Source organism: Perna viridis, chromosome 7 (assembly GCF_037379345.1).
Source record: "Perna viridis isolate PV_CMFRI_1.1 ecotype Kerala chromosome 7, ASM3737934v1, whole genome shotgun sequence".
NCBI lineage: Eukaryota > Metazoa > Mollusca > Bivalvia > Mytilida > Mytilidae > Perna > Perna viridis.
This window is the reverse complement of record NC_142451.1, coordinates 6,785,030-6,803,356: the sequence shown is the minus strand read 5'-3', so window position 1 is coordinate 6,803,356 and position 18,327 is coordinate 6,785,030. Positions and strand designations below refer to the sequence as shown.

Below are 18,327 nucleotides of genomic sequence, written 5' to 3'. Positions count from 1 at the left end.
AAGTAATTTACTGGAGATATTGAAACTAAAAAATTAGTTATGCTCTACTACAGAAAAAGTATGGGAGAATTTCCTGCCAGAATGTTTACACTATAACCAGTCAAAAATAGTTCAAGATACAAAATCTGTATATCGGAGATCCGAAATATTTTTTGATTGGAATTCCTCCAGTTGGCCTCATAAAAAAATATTAAAAAATAAACGCACAAGTGAAAGTTTCCCACTGGAGATATTAGCATTCAGATTTTAGTTATGCTTTACTACAGAAAAAGTTCAAGAAAACTTCTCGCCAGACCTTTTACGCTACAACTAGTCCAAAGATATTTCACGAAATATTACAGATCCAAGGAAATAAACATAGGAAGAGTTGTTTTTAGGACCTAACAAATGTATTTAAATAGTTTCACTGATTATCTTGAGATATGATGAATCACCACTTGCCTGGATTTTAGGCAGAACCGTACTTAACAATAAATCGATTTAAAATAAACTTTAGTTTATGTATGTTTAGTCAGCTAGTTCTTTAAAAAAATTGCAGAAACTCACTCAGGATTTTGCTGCATTTCTCAAGGAATACAAACGGATAGAAGAACGCCTTATAAATTGTGATATTCCAGACTGGAAACATAAACAAAGAATCTCTTGTAATGGAGGGCCTCAGCCAAAGTCGTTATTTGTGACCATTCAAAATAGGTACATTGCAATGTTTAATTTTGTATGAATCAAATGGTATAACAATAGCTGATTACTGTACGTGGCTTTGTTAGAGCCTCTCAAGTTTTGAATATTATTGTAAAGACTCTTTGATTGAACATTGGTTGCTTGTGATAATATGAGTAAAAGAGTTGGTATTATTGTAATTAAAACCGAGTATGAGAGATAAAAAGATGTGCTTGTGGTAGTGATGATTATATTAATTCTCATTCAGTGAAGGCTTATTGAGAGTAAATAAGTTTACCGTGTTATGTTATGTTCTATTAAATAAGTGTTTTACGGGGAAAGGTTATTTTAATTCTACTTGGGTAGCTGTCAAAACTCTTGATAAATTGAATAAAATAAGTAGACATAGCTTAAAACTGCTTCTTAGACCCTGGCAAAAATGTTCCTTACCCAGTACCTTATGTGTTTTTTTTTCATGGAACAAAAGTGTGGCATCTCAAAATAATGTCTTTACTAATGTTGTGCTTTTTCAGAACCAAAGTGTTGTGCACATCACTTATTCAATATGGCCAACTTCTAACGAAATTTAAGGAAATTGAATCTAACCTACCATTCCGTAAACCGGAGATGATGAAATTTCTTAATGACGTTGAAAGGCAGCACGACCAATGTATCATTAGAATTTTAGAAAGGTATTTATAATGTAAACATGATATATATGGTATATAGGTAAATATATACAACCTATATCATTGTTTTTGCATAAAGTTAAGAGTTCAAAAGAAACATTGGATTGACATAGGGCAACTGAACACCTGACAATCGTACAGAGGTCATGATATCTAGTTTAAAATAACATTTCTTTAATGACATTGAAATGAGACAGTGTTTTGTTTCAACTACATTTTCTAAGCGTAAGATTTTGTATGTTATAGTACATTCTTGGTTGTACGACAGCCCCCTCAAGTGCTGCGCAAAGACATGAAATGTGAAACTAGTGTAGTGCTCGCAGCTGGAAAACTCATCAATGTTAACATAGGTCTACCAAAAGTCACAGTCCGTCTGATAAGGTAATATTTTTCATTATTTGAGTATAATGTCGATGTTGTATGATTGATTGTTTCTTTCTATTTAAAAAATAAAATATGGAGGACCCAAACATATCATTTTGACTGCTTTAAAAAAAATCAACCCGTCACGCCCCCAGTTGTTAGTTGAATCCGGGTTAGCTTGATTTGTTTCTATCCTTTGGTTATTTTGGTTATTTCATGTTCTTTGATGTATGTGTCAATTCTCTTTGTCTACTAGTTATAAATGGATTATGTTCTTTTTGATTACCGTTCGAATCCTTGTCCCCCTGATTTCTCTTTCACGAATCCTTGTTCCCTTGATTTCCCTTTCACAAATACCTTTCCCTGACTATTTTACACTACAAATTATTATTGATTCACAATTGCTCTGTATTTTTCATAGCTATGTTATATTGGATACATCTGTTAAATTTACATGAATCATTCAGCCATTAAATCATTTTACTTATAGTCAACCATGGTGCCTACCTTCATGGAAATGGTACTTCAAAAAAAAAGAAACTTGTACTGGAAGTTTTGTTCTGTATCAGTTATATTTGTTTGTCATGTTTCTATTAAGTAGCACTCCAGCTAAGAATCATGCAAAATGTGATTCATGGGTAAAAAGCCTACATATTTTTATTTTTGATATTTTGTTTGAATTGGCATAGTAAAATTTACATTCAGTTTTTCACATGGACGCGAGTTCTTAGGAGATACAAATTATATAGAATGCACTGTAGATTTCAAAATTAAGGGAGATAACTCTGTAAATGACTCTCAAATAGAATATAATCTATTGGATTTTCAATGTTGGTTATCTCCTAAGAGCAGGAAGATTTGAATGAATAATTACACATTTCATATTAAAGACCCATTAAACAACTTATATATTACAAAAATAAAAATATGTAGCCTTATTTGAGTTGTATCACATTTTTCAGATTTTGCATGATTCTTACACAGCTACCTACGTTTACACAGCTGCTAGGAAAGGTACTTTTTACTGTTTTTTTGTGCTTTATTTTATGTCTTATTGAAACTTAAATTTGACCTGCAGGGAACAACATGTTCAATCAGGAAAAACAAAAAGAAATGCATCAACCGAAGACAATCTACTGAACAATTCAGCTGTTTTTGACATGCTCTCAGATGGAACGCTCACAGCCAAGCTGAAGCCAATTGTACGTACTATGTATAAAAACCCTATTTTTTTGTATTTACCCCATGTCCGCTAAAAGACAAGATTCAAACTTCATTTGTAATATACAAACAAAAAAAAAAATAAATAAAAAGAAAATAAATAAATAAAAAAGAAAAAAATAAACAAAACAAAACAAAACAAAAACAAAAAACAAAATATACCAAAATTCAACCAACAAAGCATCCCAAATTATTAATTAATATTCAAGTATTTTAAAATTATAAGCACCAGATTATTTTGTGAAGTCACAAAGTTGTTTAACAGAGCCCCCTGCTTTGAATTGTAGTTTGTTCAGCTATTGCATACTTTTATATTCAACTAAACAAATTCTACTCGAATAACTATTTGGTTAGTGTTGTCTGTGTAAATGGTTAGAGAGTAATCAGGAGAACCCAGATTCTAGCGGATATCAAAAGGACGCAATCAAGGGATAAAGACCAGTGAGGGAAAACAGACACACACAACAAAGAACATATAATAACCAAAATAATACGTACAAAGTAACTGCTTTTTTTCTAGAGCTCTCATAGCGTTCAAAATGGTATGAAAATTTCTACTTAGAAAGACAGAATGTAAAAAGGATTTTATGAACGATGGATAAACAGCGCTTATCTTTAAAAATCATATTTAGTAGTTCTCCGGCTAAGAATCATGCAAAATGGAATTCATCGTTGGAAAGCTCAAATATTTTTGATATTTTGATTGAATTGCTATAGTAAACAGAAATTAGCATTCGGTTTTTCGTATAACCCGTGTTCTTAGGAGATAAAAAAAACATATAGAATTCACTGTAGAATTCAAAATTAAGGGAGATAACTCTGTAAATGACACTCATATACAATAGAATCTATTGGATTTTCAATGTTAATTATCTCCTTAGATCAGACAGATTGGAATGAATAATTATACATTTCAGAATATAGACTTATAAGTCATTTTTGGGGTGTATTACATTTTTTCAGATTTTGCATGATTTTTACAAAGACAGCTACTTAAATACATTAACTTCATATATATCACATCCAACCATTCCTTCTCCATATTCTTTTGTAATTTAATTTAAGAGGACATAAAATGATTGGATAAAATATAATCTAATAAGGATAATTGTGTTACGTCATATTACGTCATTGTAACGTCTTCAAACTTCTTTTATATAATTTACTAGTTTTTCAAATAATCACATTTTGAATATCAACTATATAACTAAGATTTATTGATAAGGAATGACTGTAATGTAAAAATCTCAAAGACCTTGTGGTATAACCCGCTTAAAAGTCATGTCTTTATTGTGAAATGCAACAAGCAACACTGCAATTATAATGTTAAGTTGGTGTGCTATAAAATGACATATATCTAGAACAGATCGCGCACGTCGATGGTAAATGAACAAGATTTCTAAACGAGTGAACACATGTGTTTTTCCAGATTGACAAGCGTTTCAAAAGACAATCAAAACAGGTATTTTCTATTTTATTTCATTTTGTCAAAGCAGTTATGCTTAATTGCAATGCAATCCTTTATGGCAAATATTTATTTCAACGCTTGGTACCAAAGTTGAATGTTAAAGACAAAATATGTACATAATTAAAACAGTTACATGTTACATCATTGTTAATTGACAAAGATAATTGCTTTAATATAACCAAAGCAACGATTTTTATTCTGAACTTTGCTAGTTATATTTAAAATACACAAATGTCTAAATAACAAGCACATGCTCTGTGTTGAGTCTGAGGTGACTAAACAGCAATGGTTAGAAGAACATTTAAAGTTACGAAACATTTTGATATCAAATCATTTGGCTGAAGTTACATTTCTTTAACACTTGTACCATAGACTCCTCTAATGAAATCAGATGATTTGACAGTACTATCGACATCACTAATAATGACTCATTTAGGTAGTAAAATATTTGTTGAAAAATGTATTTTTTGTAGAAAGTTGCCGATGAAAGGTATAATCTACTTTTCGAGTGCTGTCTTGATGATTCACAAAAGCCACTGCAGGTAAATATTCACTAATGACCTTCGTCATAGTTCAAGAACTCGATTGATGCATTTCATTTACACAAAGTTTTGAACAAACTTATTTTTAGAGTTCATCATGCAATAAAAAAAAATCATTCCAATGCTTCTCTTCAAAATCAATGCCGATCTGTCTAAAATAAATTACTATAGAAAACAGCTTTACAAATATATGTGGGTTTTATCATTTGGCTTACAACTAATTTAATTTATCAATGCAATGTAAAATGTTCATTAACAATACTGAATTTATAAACAGGAACACCAAACGACTAAACTGATAAACAATCGAAATAAAGTATCTTCCCAGTATTTTAGTATGAAAACTGTTTTTGTAATGTCTTTTCAGTCGATTTCCAACATATTTCAGTCCGTACTTCTTTCTTTTTTTCCGTTACACAGATGTGTACACAGTTAATACCCGTTACTCCTCTTACTGAATGGACTTTAATAAAACTTCACATAGGGCACTTCCCATTTTAGATCTTGATCCAAATCAATTTAGAGATCAAAAGGTGCATGTTATCAAATTGCGGAAAGTGGGTATCAAATTAATGAGCATGGTTTATATTGTTTCTAATATTTATCATATGTTTTAATCTGCAAATTTTTCCTTAGCTAAATATATTAAACAATTCGAATTCAATCAATGTTAAACCGATTTTTGGGCGAATACCTATCAAAGTTTTTTTTTATTAAAGAAGAGGATGCTTTTCGTACCGTAAGACCTAGTTAAGTTACCTGGTACTTTGGTGATATCTCACTAAGTTTCTGTGTATTTATGATGGTTGTTCTTGCCATTAAGTCTTTGACAAAACCTTGGTTAACTGTGACTGTATTTAAAATGTATGAATGAGGTGCAGTGTGATTATATTAACTATGAATGGTTTTATCTCTGCCAGTGTGATTGAAGTACAATAATCGTGATTATAATATATTAATGATAACTATGATAGGTTTCATCTATGTCAGTGTAATAAAGGTGCAATAATCCTTATTATAATAACTTTGATAGGTTTTATCAATACCAGTGATGGTTACTAGTAACATTAGCCAGGAATGTGAATGTCTTGGAAGAATAGTATGGGATCATCAGTTTGCTACACAGGTATTATAAATATGTGCTCCGAATCTTTAATTTATTTTAGTAAAATATATACTATTAGGGTTTTAATGAAGTAATAATCAAGGAAACAAAGATTATAGCGGCAATCAAAAGAATGCAATCTAGGGACAAACACCAGACATTGAAAACAAACATCCACAACAAAGAACATAAAGTAACTAAAGTCATACACACAAAGTAACAAAAGCAAATAAGTAACTCAGACTCCACTAAAAACTGGGAGCATGGACCAGGTGCACCGGTAGGGTAAGCGTCCTCTGCTTTCTAGAAACACCCGCCGAGTTGCTCATAAAATACAAAAAGTCAAATCCGGGGTACACAAACGAGGAAAGGAAAACTATGACCCGTTGAATAAATCAGTTTTCATGGTGCAGATGTATACACCGTAACGATCCACGAGTTCATGATCACGACTAAGAACATACGTTATACAGTGTAATCTGTATACATTTGTAATTTAAACTACTAGATGAACATGCATCTTGTATTGGCAGGTTTTCAGTTTATTGGATGTTCGATTTAGACAGTTTTTTTATTTTACACATATTGCTTATTACAACACACGTAGTACCGACTTAAAAGATATTGAGAAAATAAACATATACTCTCCTGTATAAGCGGCCGGTCTCGTAGAAATACTATAGAAGTGCAAACTTCAATTTGTCATCTCGTAGACACAATAAAAACATCATATTGTGGTATACATCATGGAGTCTTCTATATTTTTTGTAGGATGGTGAAATACCAAAGTATGTGCCGTGGGACCAAATGGCAGCCTTGATAAATGCACGATTTGTGCATGAAACTGGTCGAGGGTTGGATGACAAGGAATTAAACTTTATAGCCTCAAAACTTCTCAGTAAGAAGATTTTTGTCTTGATTTCTATATAGCATTAATTATATTAGTACTGTTTATATAATGATATATATAGAGGTACTAATTGGTTTATCCTGAAATCCTACGAAATTATCATTTGAGCGAATGATATGAAGCAAATGCAGTTGTACGCCCGCTTTCACATTACTTTTACCGGTACTGATGATTTGCTAAATTGGCTTTTATGCAAATAATTAGACATGAGCACATTTTCTTTTGATTTTCCATCTGAGTTAAATTGTTGCACCTTGTGAAGTTTTTACTTAATCATTGACTCCTATCAGATACAAAATTCTTTTGTTTGGCATACATGTCTATGTTTTTTAGGGAATCGTATTTGCATCCTAGAGTTATAAGTGTTGAGTTATGACCTTTGAATTGAATGGACATTTTTTGAAGTAAATGCATTAGTTTATTTTATAGAAATTTTGGGTTTCTTTTTATAAACCCTGCTCGCAGAAATACTAGTCTGTAAACGAAACTAAAATCCTATGAAACATAATTTTGTAGTAGGCATAATATAATTTTATTTCATAATGATTTGAATTCTAGGCTGGGACGCCACATACATTCTTTAAGACAAGAATTAATAAATTAAGAAAGAACAATTGTCACAATGAGAAAATGTTTGTTACATTTGTAATGCAATTAACTGATTTATTATTGCAATGCGAATGTAAGATTGAAACATCAATGACTTAAAATATTTTTAAATGACATTTTTATCAGGAGAAGGCAGTTCAGTCAACCAGTATGTTACCTTTGAGAAATTCTGCAAAGTATGTTAAATTGGAAATTAAAAAATACCATGATAAGAATGTGTGTGGAATAGGAATTCTATCCAGGGACAGAAAAGCTTTACAAATCACCACAAATAACACAAAACAGACTAACAGTAATATATACTTGTACACACAGAAACTAGAACATAAATGAGGAACAATGACTATTAAACTTGAACATGTCTAAGTTTGGAGTACACGTCCTCTGTTTTACCTGCCGCGGTTCCTATATTATGTCAAGTAAGTGTGAAAACGACCGACAAAATAACTATACGAAATTGTGAACCAAGTTATTCTTGTAGCCACAAGTTCATGACATCAGCCATAAAAAATTAATTGTCGATATCTTAGTCTTATGACAACAATACCTTATTCTTATATATTTTATTTGTCAGAAATTAAGCACATTACAAATCCTTGTAGCGTTGACTTGATTTGACATTAGTTATAGTACAAAAGAAATCTACACGCGACGGCTTAATGAAAGTTAAAATATACATTAGTAAAATAATCAATTTTAAATAAAAAAAAATCATTGCGTTTCTTTTGTGGCTAAGTGAGTTAGTTATGAGCCTTTCTACTTAGTCAATATCTAATAGGAGGTAAAGAATCTCAATTTGGTGGGGAAAGGCGCCACAAAGGTTAAAAATACTTAAGTCTGACAATATTCTTTACTTTCATGATAAAACTAATGAAAGTCTTTGAAATTGATGACGTCACAAACAGTTTAGAATTTTCTCGTACTTAAGTAATTTTTCAAGTTCTCTGGCGCCGGGGCATGGTTTCACATCACAACAATATTTACTGGGACATTTGTAAAAAAATCAGGATACTTCAGAACAATTGAAAAAGAGTCTTTTTTCTTCAGACTAAGGAAGGAAGTTTCACATTTTGGGATTGGATCTATCACATTATTAAGCTGATTAAAGAACAATTACATGGCTTATGGATTGATAGGTAATTATATATATATATATATACTGTTTTTCGAAATTAAATTTTTAAACCATTGAATATCACCAAAAACAAATTTAAAAAAATGGCTTAAATTTGAATACATGAAATAGAGACGATCAAGACACACAATGTAGCGAACCGAGTAACACAATATAGCAATAAAAAACTGTAGATACGGAAAATAAGAGATCACACTGAAAAAAAAAGTACTAACAATATGAACTCCCACAAAGAAAACTGGGAGTGACATCAGGTGTTCTAGAAGATAAACAATGTCCTGCTCCCTCAGCGGCGGTACCCGCCACATTGGTGAAATGATAAGCACTCCTCCCTTCGGGCATGAAGGTTTGTTTCTACCAAGTATGTAGCATATTTTAATTGTAAGTTCAATTTGACTGTAGTTTCTAACATCATAAGGTCTACGGTTCTGGTAACACTACTCACCCCGTCATTGGTCGGGAAAGGAAGTGTCACACTTTAACCGTTTTTTAACTTTTTTGTAACAGCCATTACCAAGAAGAGTGTGTTTAAGCGATATTTTAATCTTTGGAATTAAAGGTCATATCCTGCTTGACGAATGACTAAAGGGGATTGGGCAAGAAATTTGCCCTTCACATTTGAAAAAAAAACAAATCGTAATATTCAATTGATGGGTGTTTTAGATCATTTTACATATAATTCATGTAATGGAGATCCCGTACAAATTTTCTGGACAATCTCTATTCAGAACTTTCCTTTGTAATTTGTGCAAAGCCTGTTTTATATGTATAAAGTTATCGTGTCTTTGGTTTGTTTTTATTTATGACCTACTTATTATTTTGCAGGAAACTGAATGGCTTTGTCAGTCGACAGGAGATTGATGAACTCTTATCAAAAGATAATGTACTTGCGGGAAACATTATGACAAGATTTAGTGATTCTGTATTGGGGGGCATTTCTGTTGTAGAACGTAGACAAAGTAAGTATTTGTGAGTTGTGAGAAATTATCATCATAACTTAAATGTAAATAATAATATGATAAAGCTTATGTATATCTCTTATGCCTATGAAGGATTTATTTTATTTACTCTTTCACCTGGCTAAAATTGAAATGTGCTTTGATGGCTTTATTCGTTATGTGACAAGAATTTCCATGATATTATAGTTTGGTCATATGTTTGGAGGAGTTATTCAAATCAATCAATTTAGCAAACCGAATTCATTTCAATATTGGTATATCACTATTGTTAACACTGCATTATCAATGAAATGACTAACAGAATGACTGAATATGTTAAATCAATGATGCCCTCTTACAAAGGACTGGAAATACAGGTAGAGATACCTTGTAGAAGGGCACTATAAATCTTGTTTTGTGTAAAAATATATGATTCCAACAACAAGTGTAATGATTATAATACTATTTTGATTTCTACTGTTTTCAGCAGGCAGACAACTAAAGCATTGACAAGTTGGCACAGCTCTTTAATTTCCACCTCATAGATATTTGTTACAGAACTATCCTAAACAAATTGGCTATCGCCATCTCGCCTGGCTTAAAATAACTTTAAGAACGTACAGATATATTGGGTTTTGAATCTTATATCAAAATTTACCTCAGAGGAACGCTTTACTTTCGGTTTCCGCTATTTAGATGACGTATTATCTTTAAACAATCCTAGTTTCGGGGATTTGATACATCGTATCTACCCTAAAGAACGTGATATCAAGGATACCACTGACACTGTGAAGTCAGTTTCATATCTTGATATACACCTAGAGATCGAGAAAACTATTGACCAAACTTTACAACAAACGTGACGACTTTTCATTAAGAATTTCAACTTTTCTTTCATCTGTGGCAGTATCCCCTCTGCACCTGCGTATTGAATTTTCATATCACAACTCAAACGTTATGCCAGAGCTTGTCGTACATACGCAGACTTTTTGTATCGCGCTAGACTTCTTACAATTCTAAGAACAGGGTTATGTTGCTACAAAATTGAAGTCATCCCTACTGAAGTTTTATGGGTGTCATCATGAACTCGTTACGGCGTATCCATCTGCACCATGAAAAGTGTTTTGTTCAACATGCTAATGTTTTTATTTCCTATCTCGTCTACCTTGGATCTGACTTTTTATGAGCAACTCGGCGGATGTTTCTAGAAAAGCAGAGGACGCTTACCCTACCGGTGCACTTGATCCATGCTCCCAGTATAAAGTTGAGGCCGTGTTGCTCATTTATTTTTGTTACTTTGTATGTATTATTTTATTTAATTTATGTTCTTTGTTGTGTTTGTTTTTTTCCAGGTCTGGTCTTTGTCCCTGGATAACATTCTTTTGATTTCCGACAGAATATTGGTTCCTGTTATTACTCTTTCAAATAACAGAACACTCCAACATTTACTTATTGAAACTCTAATGACTGATGGAATAATCGTATTAAAACAAAACACCCCTACATTTGTTTATTTCAGATACCATAGACCATATGGAACCATTGACGAACAAAAATTTCCAGATTAGCCCATTTATATTACTTGTACGGGGCAAAGACGAATGGAGATACTGGTATCCAAACATACCAAAAGACCAGGCACTGAACAAGTATTACAGTGGTATATATAATGTCTAACAAACAAAAAGAGTTCAACGCGCATAAACAATACAACAATGAATTAAGAAATAAATCACGGTAACTCCATTTTATGTTGCATTGTTTTAGCAGGGGGTTAAAGAATGACATAAATGGACAGCACACGGTAAAACAATGATAAAATGGAGTTTCTGTGATTTATTTCGATTCTAATAGGATTAGTTTCTGCTTTTTTTAAAAAAAAGATACCGACTGTGAGTTGCACGAAATATTGGTTACGTGTTTATCAATGTTTTAACCATGGCTGTGGCCTTAAGAGCTTTGAAGCACAAAATATTAGAACATTAGTTATATCGTGTATTCAGTTGTTTTCTATCGTGAAAATGCTACATGTAACATTTTTTTTAAAGCGAATACCTACTGTAGTTACTTAATGCGTTAGGATAACTTAAAACATCATTGGCAATCCGCCTGACTGACAAAACCAAAACCAGATGAAGTAAAATAGATGATAATATTTCGTGCAATGATAGTAACTCGTTGTTATAATACAAATAAAACAAATGTCATAACGAAACGTTATATAACAGAGACAAAACTTAACTACAGTTGGTGTATTTTAATGATTGCTTCAGAACACCAGAGAAAAAGTGACGAATCTGACCCCATGAAGAAATACAAGAAATTCATTTGGTTACTTAAATCTGAAGAGTAAGTTGTTAAATTGTGATTAATCTTTTCAAATATGTCGTAAAGTATTATTCAAAGAATAACTGTAATATTTTATGTGTGTAAGAGAAAATCGTCTGAAACACGTGTTGCACGTATTGTTTTCAAATGTACACAACAGCTATTGAAATTAATTCAATATATCTGTCATTTCTTTTCTTTCAGTTTTTAGTATCAACATGTAACAAGTGAATCAAACATAAATGGTTACGATTTTCCTGGCACATAAATAATTATATATTGTTATGTTGGAAACTTTCCGTTTTTAGCCGCCTTGAAATTGTCATCTGTTTTACTTTTATGACTATTATATAATGAAATTATAGGTTTGGTAATTTTGTTATTACCTTTTTATTACTCGACGTGAATTCGATCAAGTGAACATATTCGAGGGGAAAATTTTCAAAAAATAAATAGTATGATTTAGTGTTAGAAATAAATTTTGCCGGTACTATTATTTGCCCTGAAGTACTCTGCGATCTGTTTCTCATGGGTAATAATAAATTGTCGATTAATTTGCAATTTTTTTCTCGACACGTTGGCCTTGTCTAAATGAAACACAAAATTTATAAACCTTACAGAGTATATGCTTATGTACTTACAGTAGCAACGAAGAAGAAGTACATGACTACTCAGATCAAACTACATCTGAGATTCTTAATGATTTCATCGAGGATGTGGATCTATATTCCTTTATGAGTGGAAGCTGTAGTAATACAAATGATATGGATCTTGAATAAAAAAAGATACCTGTTCCGTTGATTGTACTACGTTTCTTATTGAAACTTGAGACACTACAATAAATGCACAGATAAATTGTTGATGCAATTCAAGTGGAACATGTGCTCTGCGTGGTAATTTTATTTACCAGTACATGTAATATTGTACAAAAAGCAGACTTCCTCCTGTAAAACTATCCGTCTTGAACTACCACTGTGTTACTACCTTGACAAATCTTGGAATTCTGTTCTTCTATAAGTCAGAATATAGCTGGTATTTGAACTCTGGTGTTGTTGGAAGATCTACTGTACATTACGTCCTTTTGTGTGTCTGTGTTTGAACATCAATGTTCAATACTTTTGATATATGTTTAGTTGAAAACGTTTTAATATTACCATCAAAATGGGTTATAAGACCAAGAATACCTCACACATCAGGGCAAGTTGCAGCTGGCCCCACAAACAACATTATACGCAGATAAAGCAAAATAGTTGAACCCATATACTCCAGCAACATAAAACTGTAATTGAGCATGCAGCTATACATACAGAGGCCAGAAGTTCTTGACTTGGGACAGGCATAAAAAACATGCGGCGGGGTTAAAGAAAGCATAATCACAACCTTCTCCTTAATTTAAATATAGAAAAACATATGACACCTAAAAATCAGTTAAAAGTCTGAGTCTTTTGGTAAAACAAAACTAAAGAAACTTATTGTACGTTACAAAAATGAGAAAGGAACTACTAGCAGTTAATCGACATACCAGTTCCAGACCAGTATAAACATGCAAATGTCGTCATCGTATGTAATATAAATCCCAATATCTTCCATCTGGGCTTGAGAACCACAGTACATCAGTAGTCATACAATATGGACACAACCCATGTCAAGTCGAAAATACTATATAAATATGGGGTCGGCGATACCCGCACATATTAATCGTTTACAAGTATATCTGTATTGAGAATGGGTTCCTTGAATCGGTCGAAAAATTTTGTGAATTATTTTACGAGCTTGTGATATCGAAAACCTTCATGTAGTAATTTCTCTGTTATATAAAGATTTCTTTTGTTATAATCCGAAATATTTTGATAAAAAAGAGCAAATCGAATCGATTGTGATATTTAAACACTATATAATTGTGACAAGGTGACGTCCCCATCTAAAATTGATAGTTCACAATGCGGTGTGAAAATGCGTCCCTTTTATCGTAAAATTTTAGTATTAAGATTACCACTATTAAAACGTAGGTAAAGAAACGGACATCCTCATTTTGTATCAATATTTGCTTTATTCAAAGAATGTTCTGCAGTTCTGTATCTTTAGTATAAATATTGATATCGACGCAGTCATGAGCAAAAATATCCAAATATCTGTAGGTGTTATTAAATGTATCTACCAAATGATTTTTGAAAGGGTCTTTATTTATTCTAGCTGAACATTGTGATGCGTCATAATACAGAAAGAGGTCCACAATAAGTGTTGCACAATTGGTCCCCATTTGAATTCCAATAACTTGGCGATAAACGGCATTGCCAAAGCGAACGTGAATGCTGTCTGCCAGGAATTCGAAAGCTGTAAGAAATAGAATAGAAAAAGAAACAGATTAGGTAAAACGTAACAAATTCACCATCATTTAACCCCTATAACAATAGTTAATACTTACAGAGTTCACCAATAGGTGTCTAATAAATGTAAACACACCTAAGAAGTCTATATAATGTGGTTTAAATGTTTTTCGTTTTAAAAAATGGTCTTAAAGAATTCGAACACATATACATTAGCATCCCGATTGATGAAAAGATCGTTTGGTAAGATATGCAAATTTTTGTTTTATGAAATTATTCGTAACTATAGTGTATAGGGTAGAAAAATCAAAACATAGAACAGATTCGAAAGACCCCACATGGGCATTTTATTTAACAAGCACTACAAGCGAGTTTTCTTTTTAAACTCCAGAAATAGTCAATTCCACTATTTTCATAAGCTTTGTTACAAAAAAATTATAATTAGATGTTTATGGTATCATGTGCAAGCACTAGTGATATAAGTAAGTAAAAAAGGAAGTCTGGCTGCTGAGCAATAACTTGCAGAGGAAATAAATCTATATTATGGTGATTGGTGAAGTTTGGGAAGCCGATGTGAACATACCAGACCCTTTGTTTTATTTGCTAGCATGGTTACTTGTCGTATTCTATATGTTTTGACTGTTGTTATAGTCAGTGATATTTAAGAGCGATGTATTCTTCTTTTCTCTTGTATAAGGTTTATCATACCTACTTTCCGGTATGTTAGAGTAATCAAGGGAACCAAGATGACAGTGGAAATCAACTAAATATATCCCAAAGATAAATACTATATAGGAAAAACAGACACACACAAGAAAGAACATGAATTAATCAAAATAACACATAGAAAAAAAGTAAAGAGCATTCCGGACTCAACTAAAAACTGACAACATTGGCCAGGAGCACCGATGGGTTAAGCGTCGTCTTCTTTTCAAGAAACACCAACCGAGTTTCTATTAAAAAATAAAATGTTACGCCCGGAGTAGATGACTGAGGAAAGTAAAACTAAGACATGGTGAATAGGTAAACACATCGGTTCTCATGGTGCAAATTGATACACCATAACGATCGGCAAATTAATAATGACGACCATTTTGTAATGATGGCTTTATTCTTGCAGCAAAACAATTCTGTTTTAAAAGCCTAATTGTTCAAAGAATAATCAAGAGAACCAAGGTTACAGCGGTAATCAAGAGAATAAAAATCAGGGACAAAGACCAGACATGGAAAACAGACATACACTACAAAATCATGAAATAACTAAAATCATACATACAAAGTAACTAAAGCAAATGAGTAACTCCGACTCCACTAGAACCAGGTGTACAGGTAAGCGGCCTCTGCTTTTCTAGAAACACCCGCCGAGTCGCTCATAAAAAGGCAAGTCCGGGGTAGAGGAAAGAGGAAAGAGGAAAGAAAAACTGTGACACGTTGAATAAATCAGTTTCATGGCGCAGATGGATACACCATAACGATCCTGATCATAAGACGTCTGTAGTAAGGAATTCGATCTTGTAGTTCCAGAAGCCTATTTGTTAGAAGTCTAGCCTGATACAAAAAGTCTGTAGTTTCGGTATTCTCTGGCATAACGTATGAGTTGTGATATGAACACTCCATACGCAGGTACTGAAGAGATGTTGCCACAGATGAAAGAAATGTTAACAATTCTGAATGAAAAGTCATCACGTTTGTCGTAAAGTTTGGTCAATAGTTTTCCTTTACCATCGATTTCTATGTGCAGGTCAAGATATGAGGCTGACTTTACAGTGTCTGTAATATCCTTTATATCAAGTTATTTGGAGTAGATGCGATGTATCAAACCCCCGAAATTAGGATTATTTAAAGGTAATACGTCATCTATATAGCGGAAACTAAAAATTAAGGATCTAACTAAACGATATTCTTTCTTTCGGATCGGATCAGCTGTAAAGTCGGCTTGGTTGCGGTCAGCTATGGCTTCTTAACGTGTGAGTTGTAAGAAAACTCCACACAAAGGTTCTGAATAGTTATTGATAAAGATGATCAGAGAGTTAAATATTCAAAATAAATAATCATCACATTTGTCGTATAGTTTGGTCATAAACTTTTCTTTTCCATCGATCTGTTAGTGTGGGTGAAGATATAATGCTGACTTCATAGTGTCTGTAGTGGCTCTTAACTCAAGATCTTTAGGGTAGATGCGATGTATAAATTGTTAAGACACTGTACGTCATCTAAATAGTGGGAACTGAGATCAAAAGTTCTGTCAAACGATGTGTCTTCTTATGGACCAGATCAGCAATAAAGTCAGCCCAATAAGAGTAAAGGAATAGGTCAGAGAGTAATGGAGGACAAATTGTTCCGATTAGAATGCTGATCGTCTACTATTCTATTATAAAAAACACGTCTACAACATTGGACAAATATATTGTAAAGTACGAAATAAACGCCCACTGCTACATTGTTGCCTCGTCAATCTTCACTTTTGTCTCTGTTAGGTAATTGCGTAAATAATTCAACTCTCTTGTTAAAACAGAGCATTACAGCTCTCGTCAATTTGTGCCTTGCAGTAACTATCCTAAGAAGTACTGTACATGCTAATAACCCCGATTACTGCGTTCGAAGTGCAAATTGATAATATGCACTTGAAAATCAACGTGGTTTTACCATGTTGTATTCATTGAGTGTAATAATTTTAGATGCAGCTACGGGAACGATATTTTCTGCATTGACAGTTATATACTTTATATAATAAATTTCCTAATTTCGGAAAATTCTAAGCTAAACATAATTTATATTTTCACCTGTTTGACTTGATTATCTGGTCTTTTATTAACAAAATTGTTACTACATCTCTATATTTTCGTCATAAAACATGCATATTTCTTCTACTAAACAAAAGGTAGCATCTTTCTTTATTTTACCTTTCATTGGCTTTTAACAACTCCTCTTTTGTTTCAAAATGGCATAGATCTTTGTTAACGACGAGTTTCCGTTGGGCATAGAACAAAATAATAGACGAATAATAAAAGAACGAGTACAAACACTCGTTACGTAATATAAGAGTTAACAATGACAGGACCGGATAATGTATAGCGAAAAACGTGATATTTTAGAGCGTATGTATAGTGACTTAGTGGTAAAGGGTATCAGTAAAGGATTTATCCAATGACTACAAAAAAAAAATAAATGCATTTGTAACACAAACAGTATGAATGCAATTCGAAGCAAATACACAGTAACTTGAATAAAAATCGAAATTGATTTTGAAAATAATATTTGTATTGCTGTTTAAGCTAAGTTGATATTTCACGGTACCACTGGCACGTTTATAAGCACTGTTCTGAGCACAACCTTTTAGCAGGAAGATTCATCTTTATAAGAATCAAATTATAAAAAAAAACTGCTGACTTAGTTCAAGAAAAATCACTCGGATATCTTACTTCTAAATTTTTTTTCTGCCTTGATAGGGATATAGTATTCTGATTTCGACAATTATGCACTATTAATGACAGATTTTTCTGATACTCGTACATTGTATTCCTGATTCAATTAGACTTTCGTATTAGACAGCGGAATTCAAGACACCCGCTGGATTCCTTCGAATGAAGTATATATATTGTTTAGATTTGGCCTTAAAAATTCACAACGATTTTATCCAAAACTACAGAATCATGTCCATAATTGGTTCAAACTAAGCACTGAACGGACGTACGTAGGTGTGCATTTCGGACTATTTGACAACCGGTGGGATTTTTTTTTCGTATTAATAAGAATTATTAGAACTGGTTCATTATTTAAAAAAAATCATTATTAATTTAAACCATCTATAAGTGTTCCTTTAATGAAATACAACCATAATGATAATCTTTTGTCATATAAAATTTATCGTACAATACAATCATGATGGTAACCTTTTATGACACCGAGCATAATGATGCAGACATTTAAATTATTGTTATTGTGGTTAAACGGATCCAATACCTCAAATAATTAATTAATCATAATTTCATCACAAAATTCTAAAATTAGTGAATTCTTGAAAAGTACTTC

General features: G+C 32.4%; 1 protein-coding gene across 2 annotated transcripts in view; it reads left to right on the top strand.

Annotated features, from left to right (window-relative positions):
- LOC148611115 (signal transducer and activator of transcription 5B-like) overlaps positions 1-13,108 on the top strand; it is a 29,056-nt gene extending 15,948 nt beyond the window's left edge. The window contains exons 9-22 of one of the 2 annotated variants that reach the window (XR_015924054.1): positions 539-693; positions 1,194-1,352; positions 1,596-1,730; positions 2,791-2,914; positions 4,363-4,395; positions 4,875-4,943; positions 5,977-6,069; positions 6,820-6,946; positions 7,694-7,743; positions 8,615-8,703; positions 9,528-9,661; positions 11,160-11,289; positions 11,914-11,989; positions 12,612-13,108. Coding sequence is in view for 1 of the 2 variants with exons in the window: in XM_088591277.1 (XP_088447403.1) it covers positions 539-693; positions 1,194-1,352; positions 1,596-1,730; positions 2,791-2,914; positions 4,363-4,395; positions 4,875-4,943; positions 5,977-6,069; positions 6,820-6,946; positions 7,694-7,743; positions 8,615-8,703; positions 9,528-9,661; positions 11,160-11,300; positions 11,914-11,989; positions 12,612-12,747 (1,521 nt within the window). In the remaining variant the exon portion in view is untranslated. Of the gene's footprint in view, positions 1-538; positions 694-1,193; positions 1,353-1,595; positions 1,731-2,790; positions 2,915-4,362; positions 4,396-4,874; positions 4,944-5,976; positions 6,070-6,819; positions 6,947-7,693; positions 7,744-8,614; positions 8,704-9,527; positions 9,662-11,159; positions 11,301-11,913; positions 11,990-12,611 lie in introns of both variants that reach the window. The other variant, XM_088591277.1, reaches the window with a different exon arrangement.
- Positions 13,109-18,327: the final 5,219 nt, after the last annotated feature.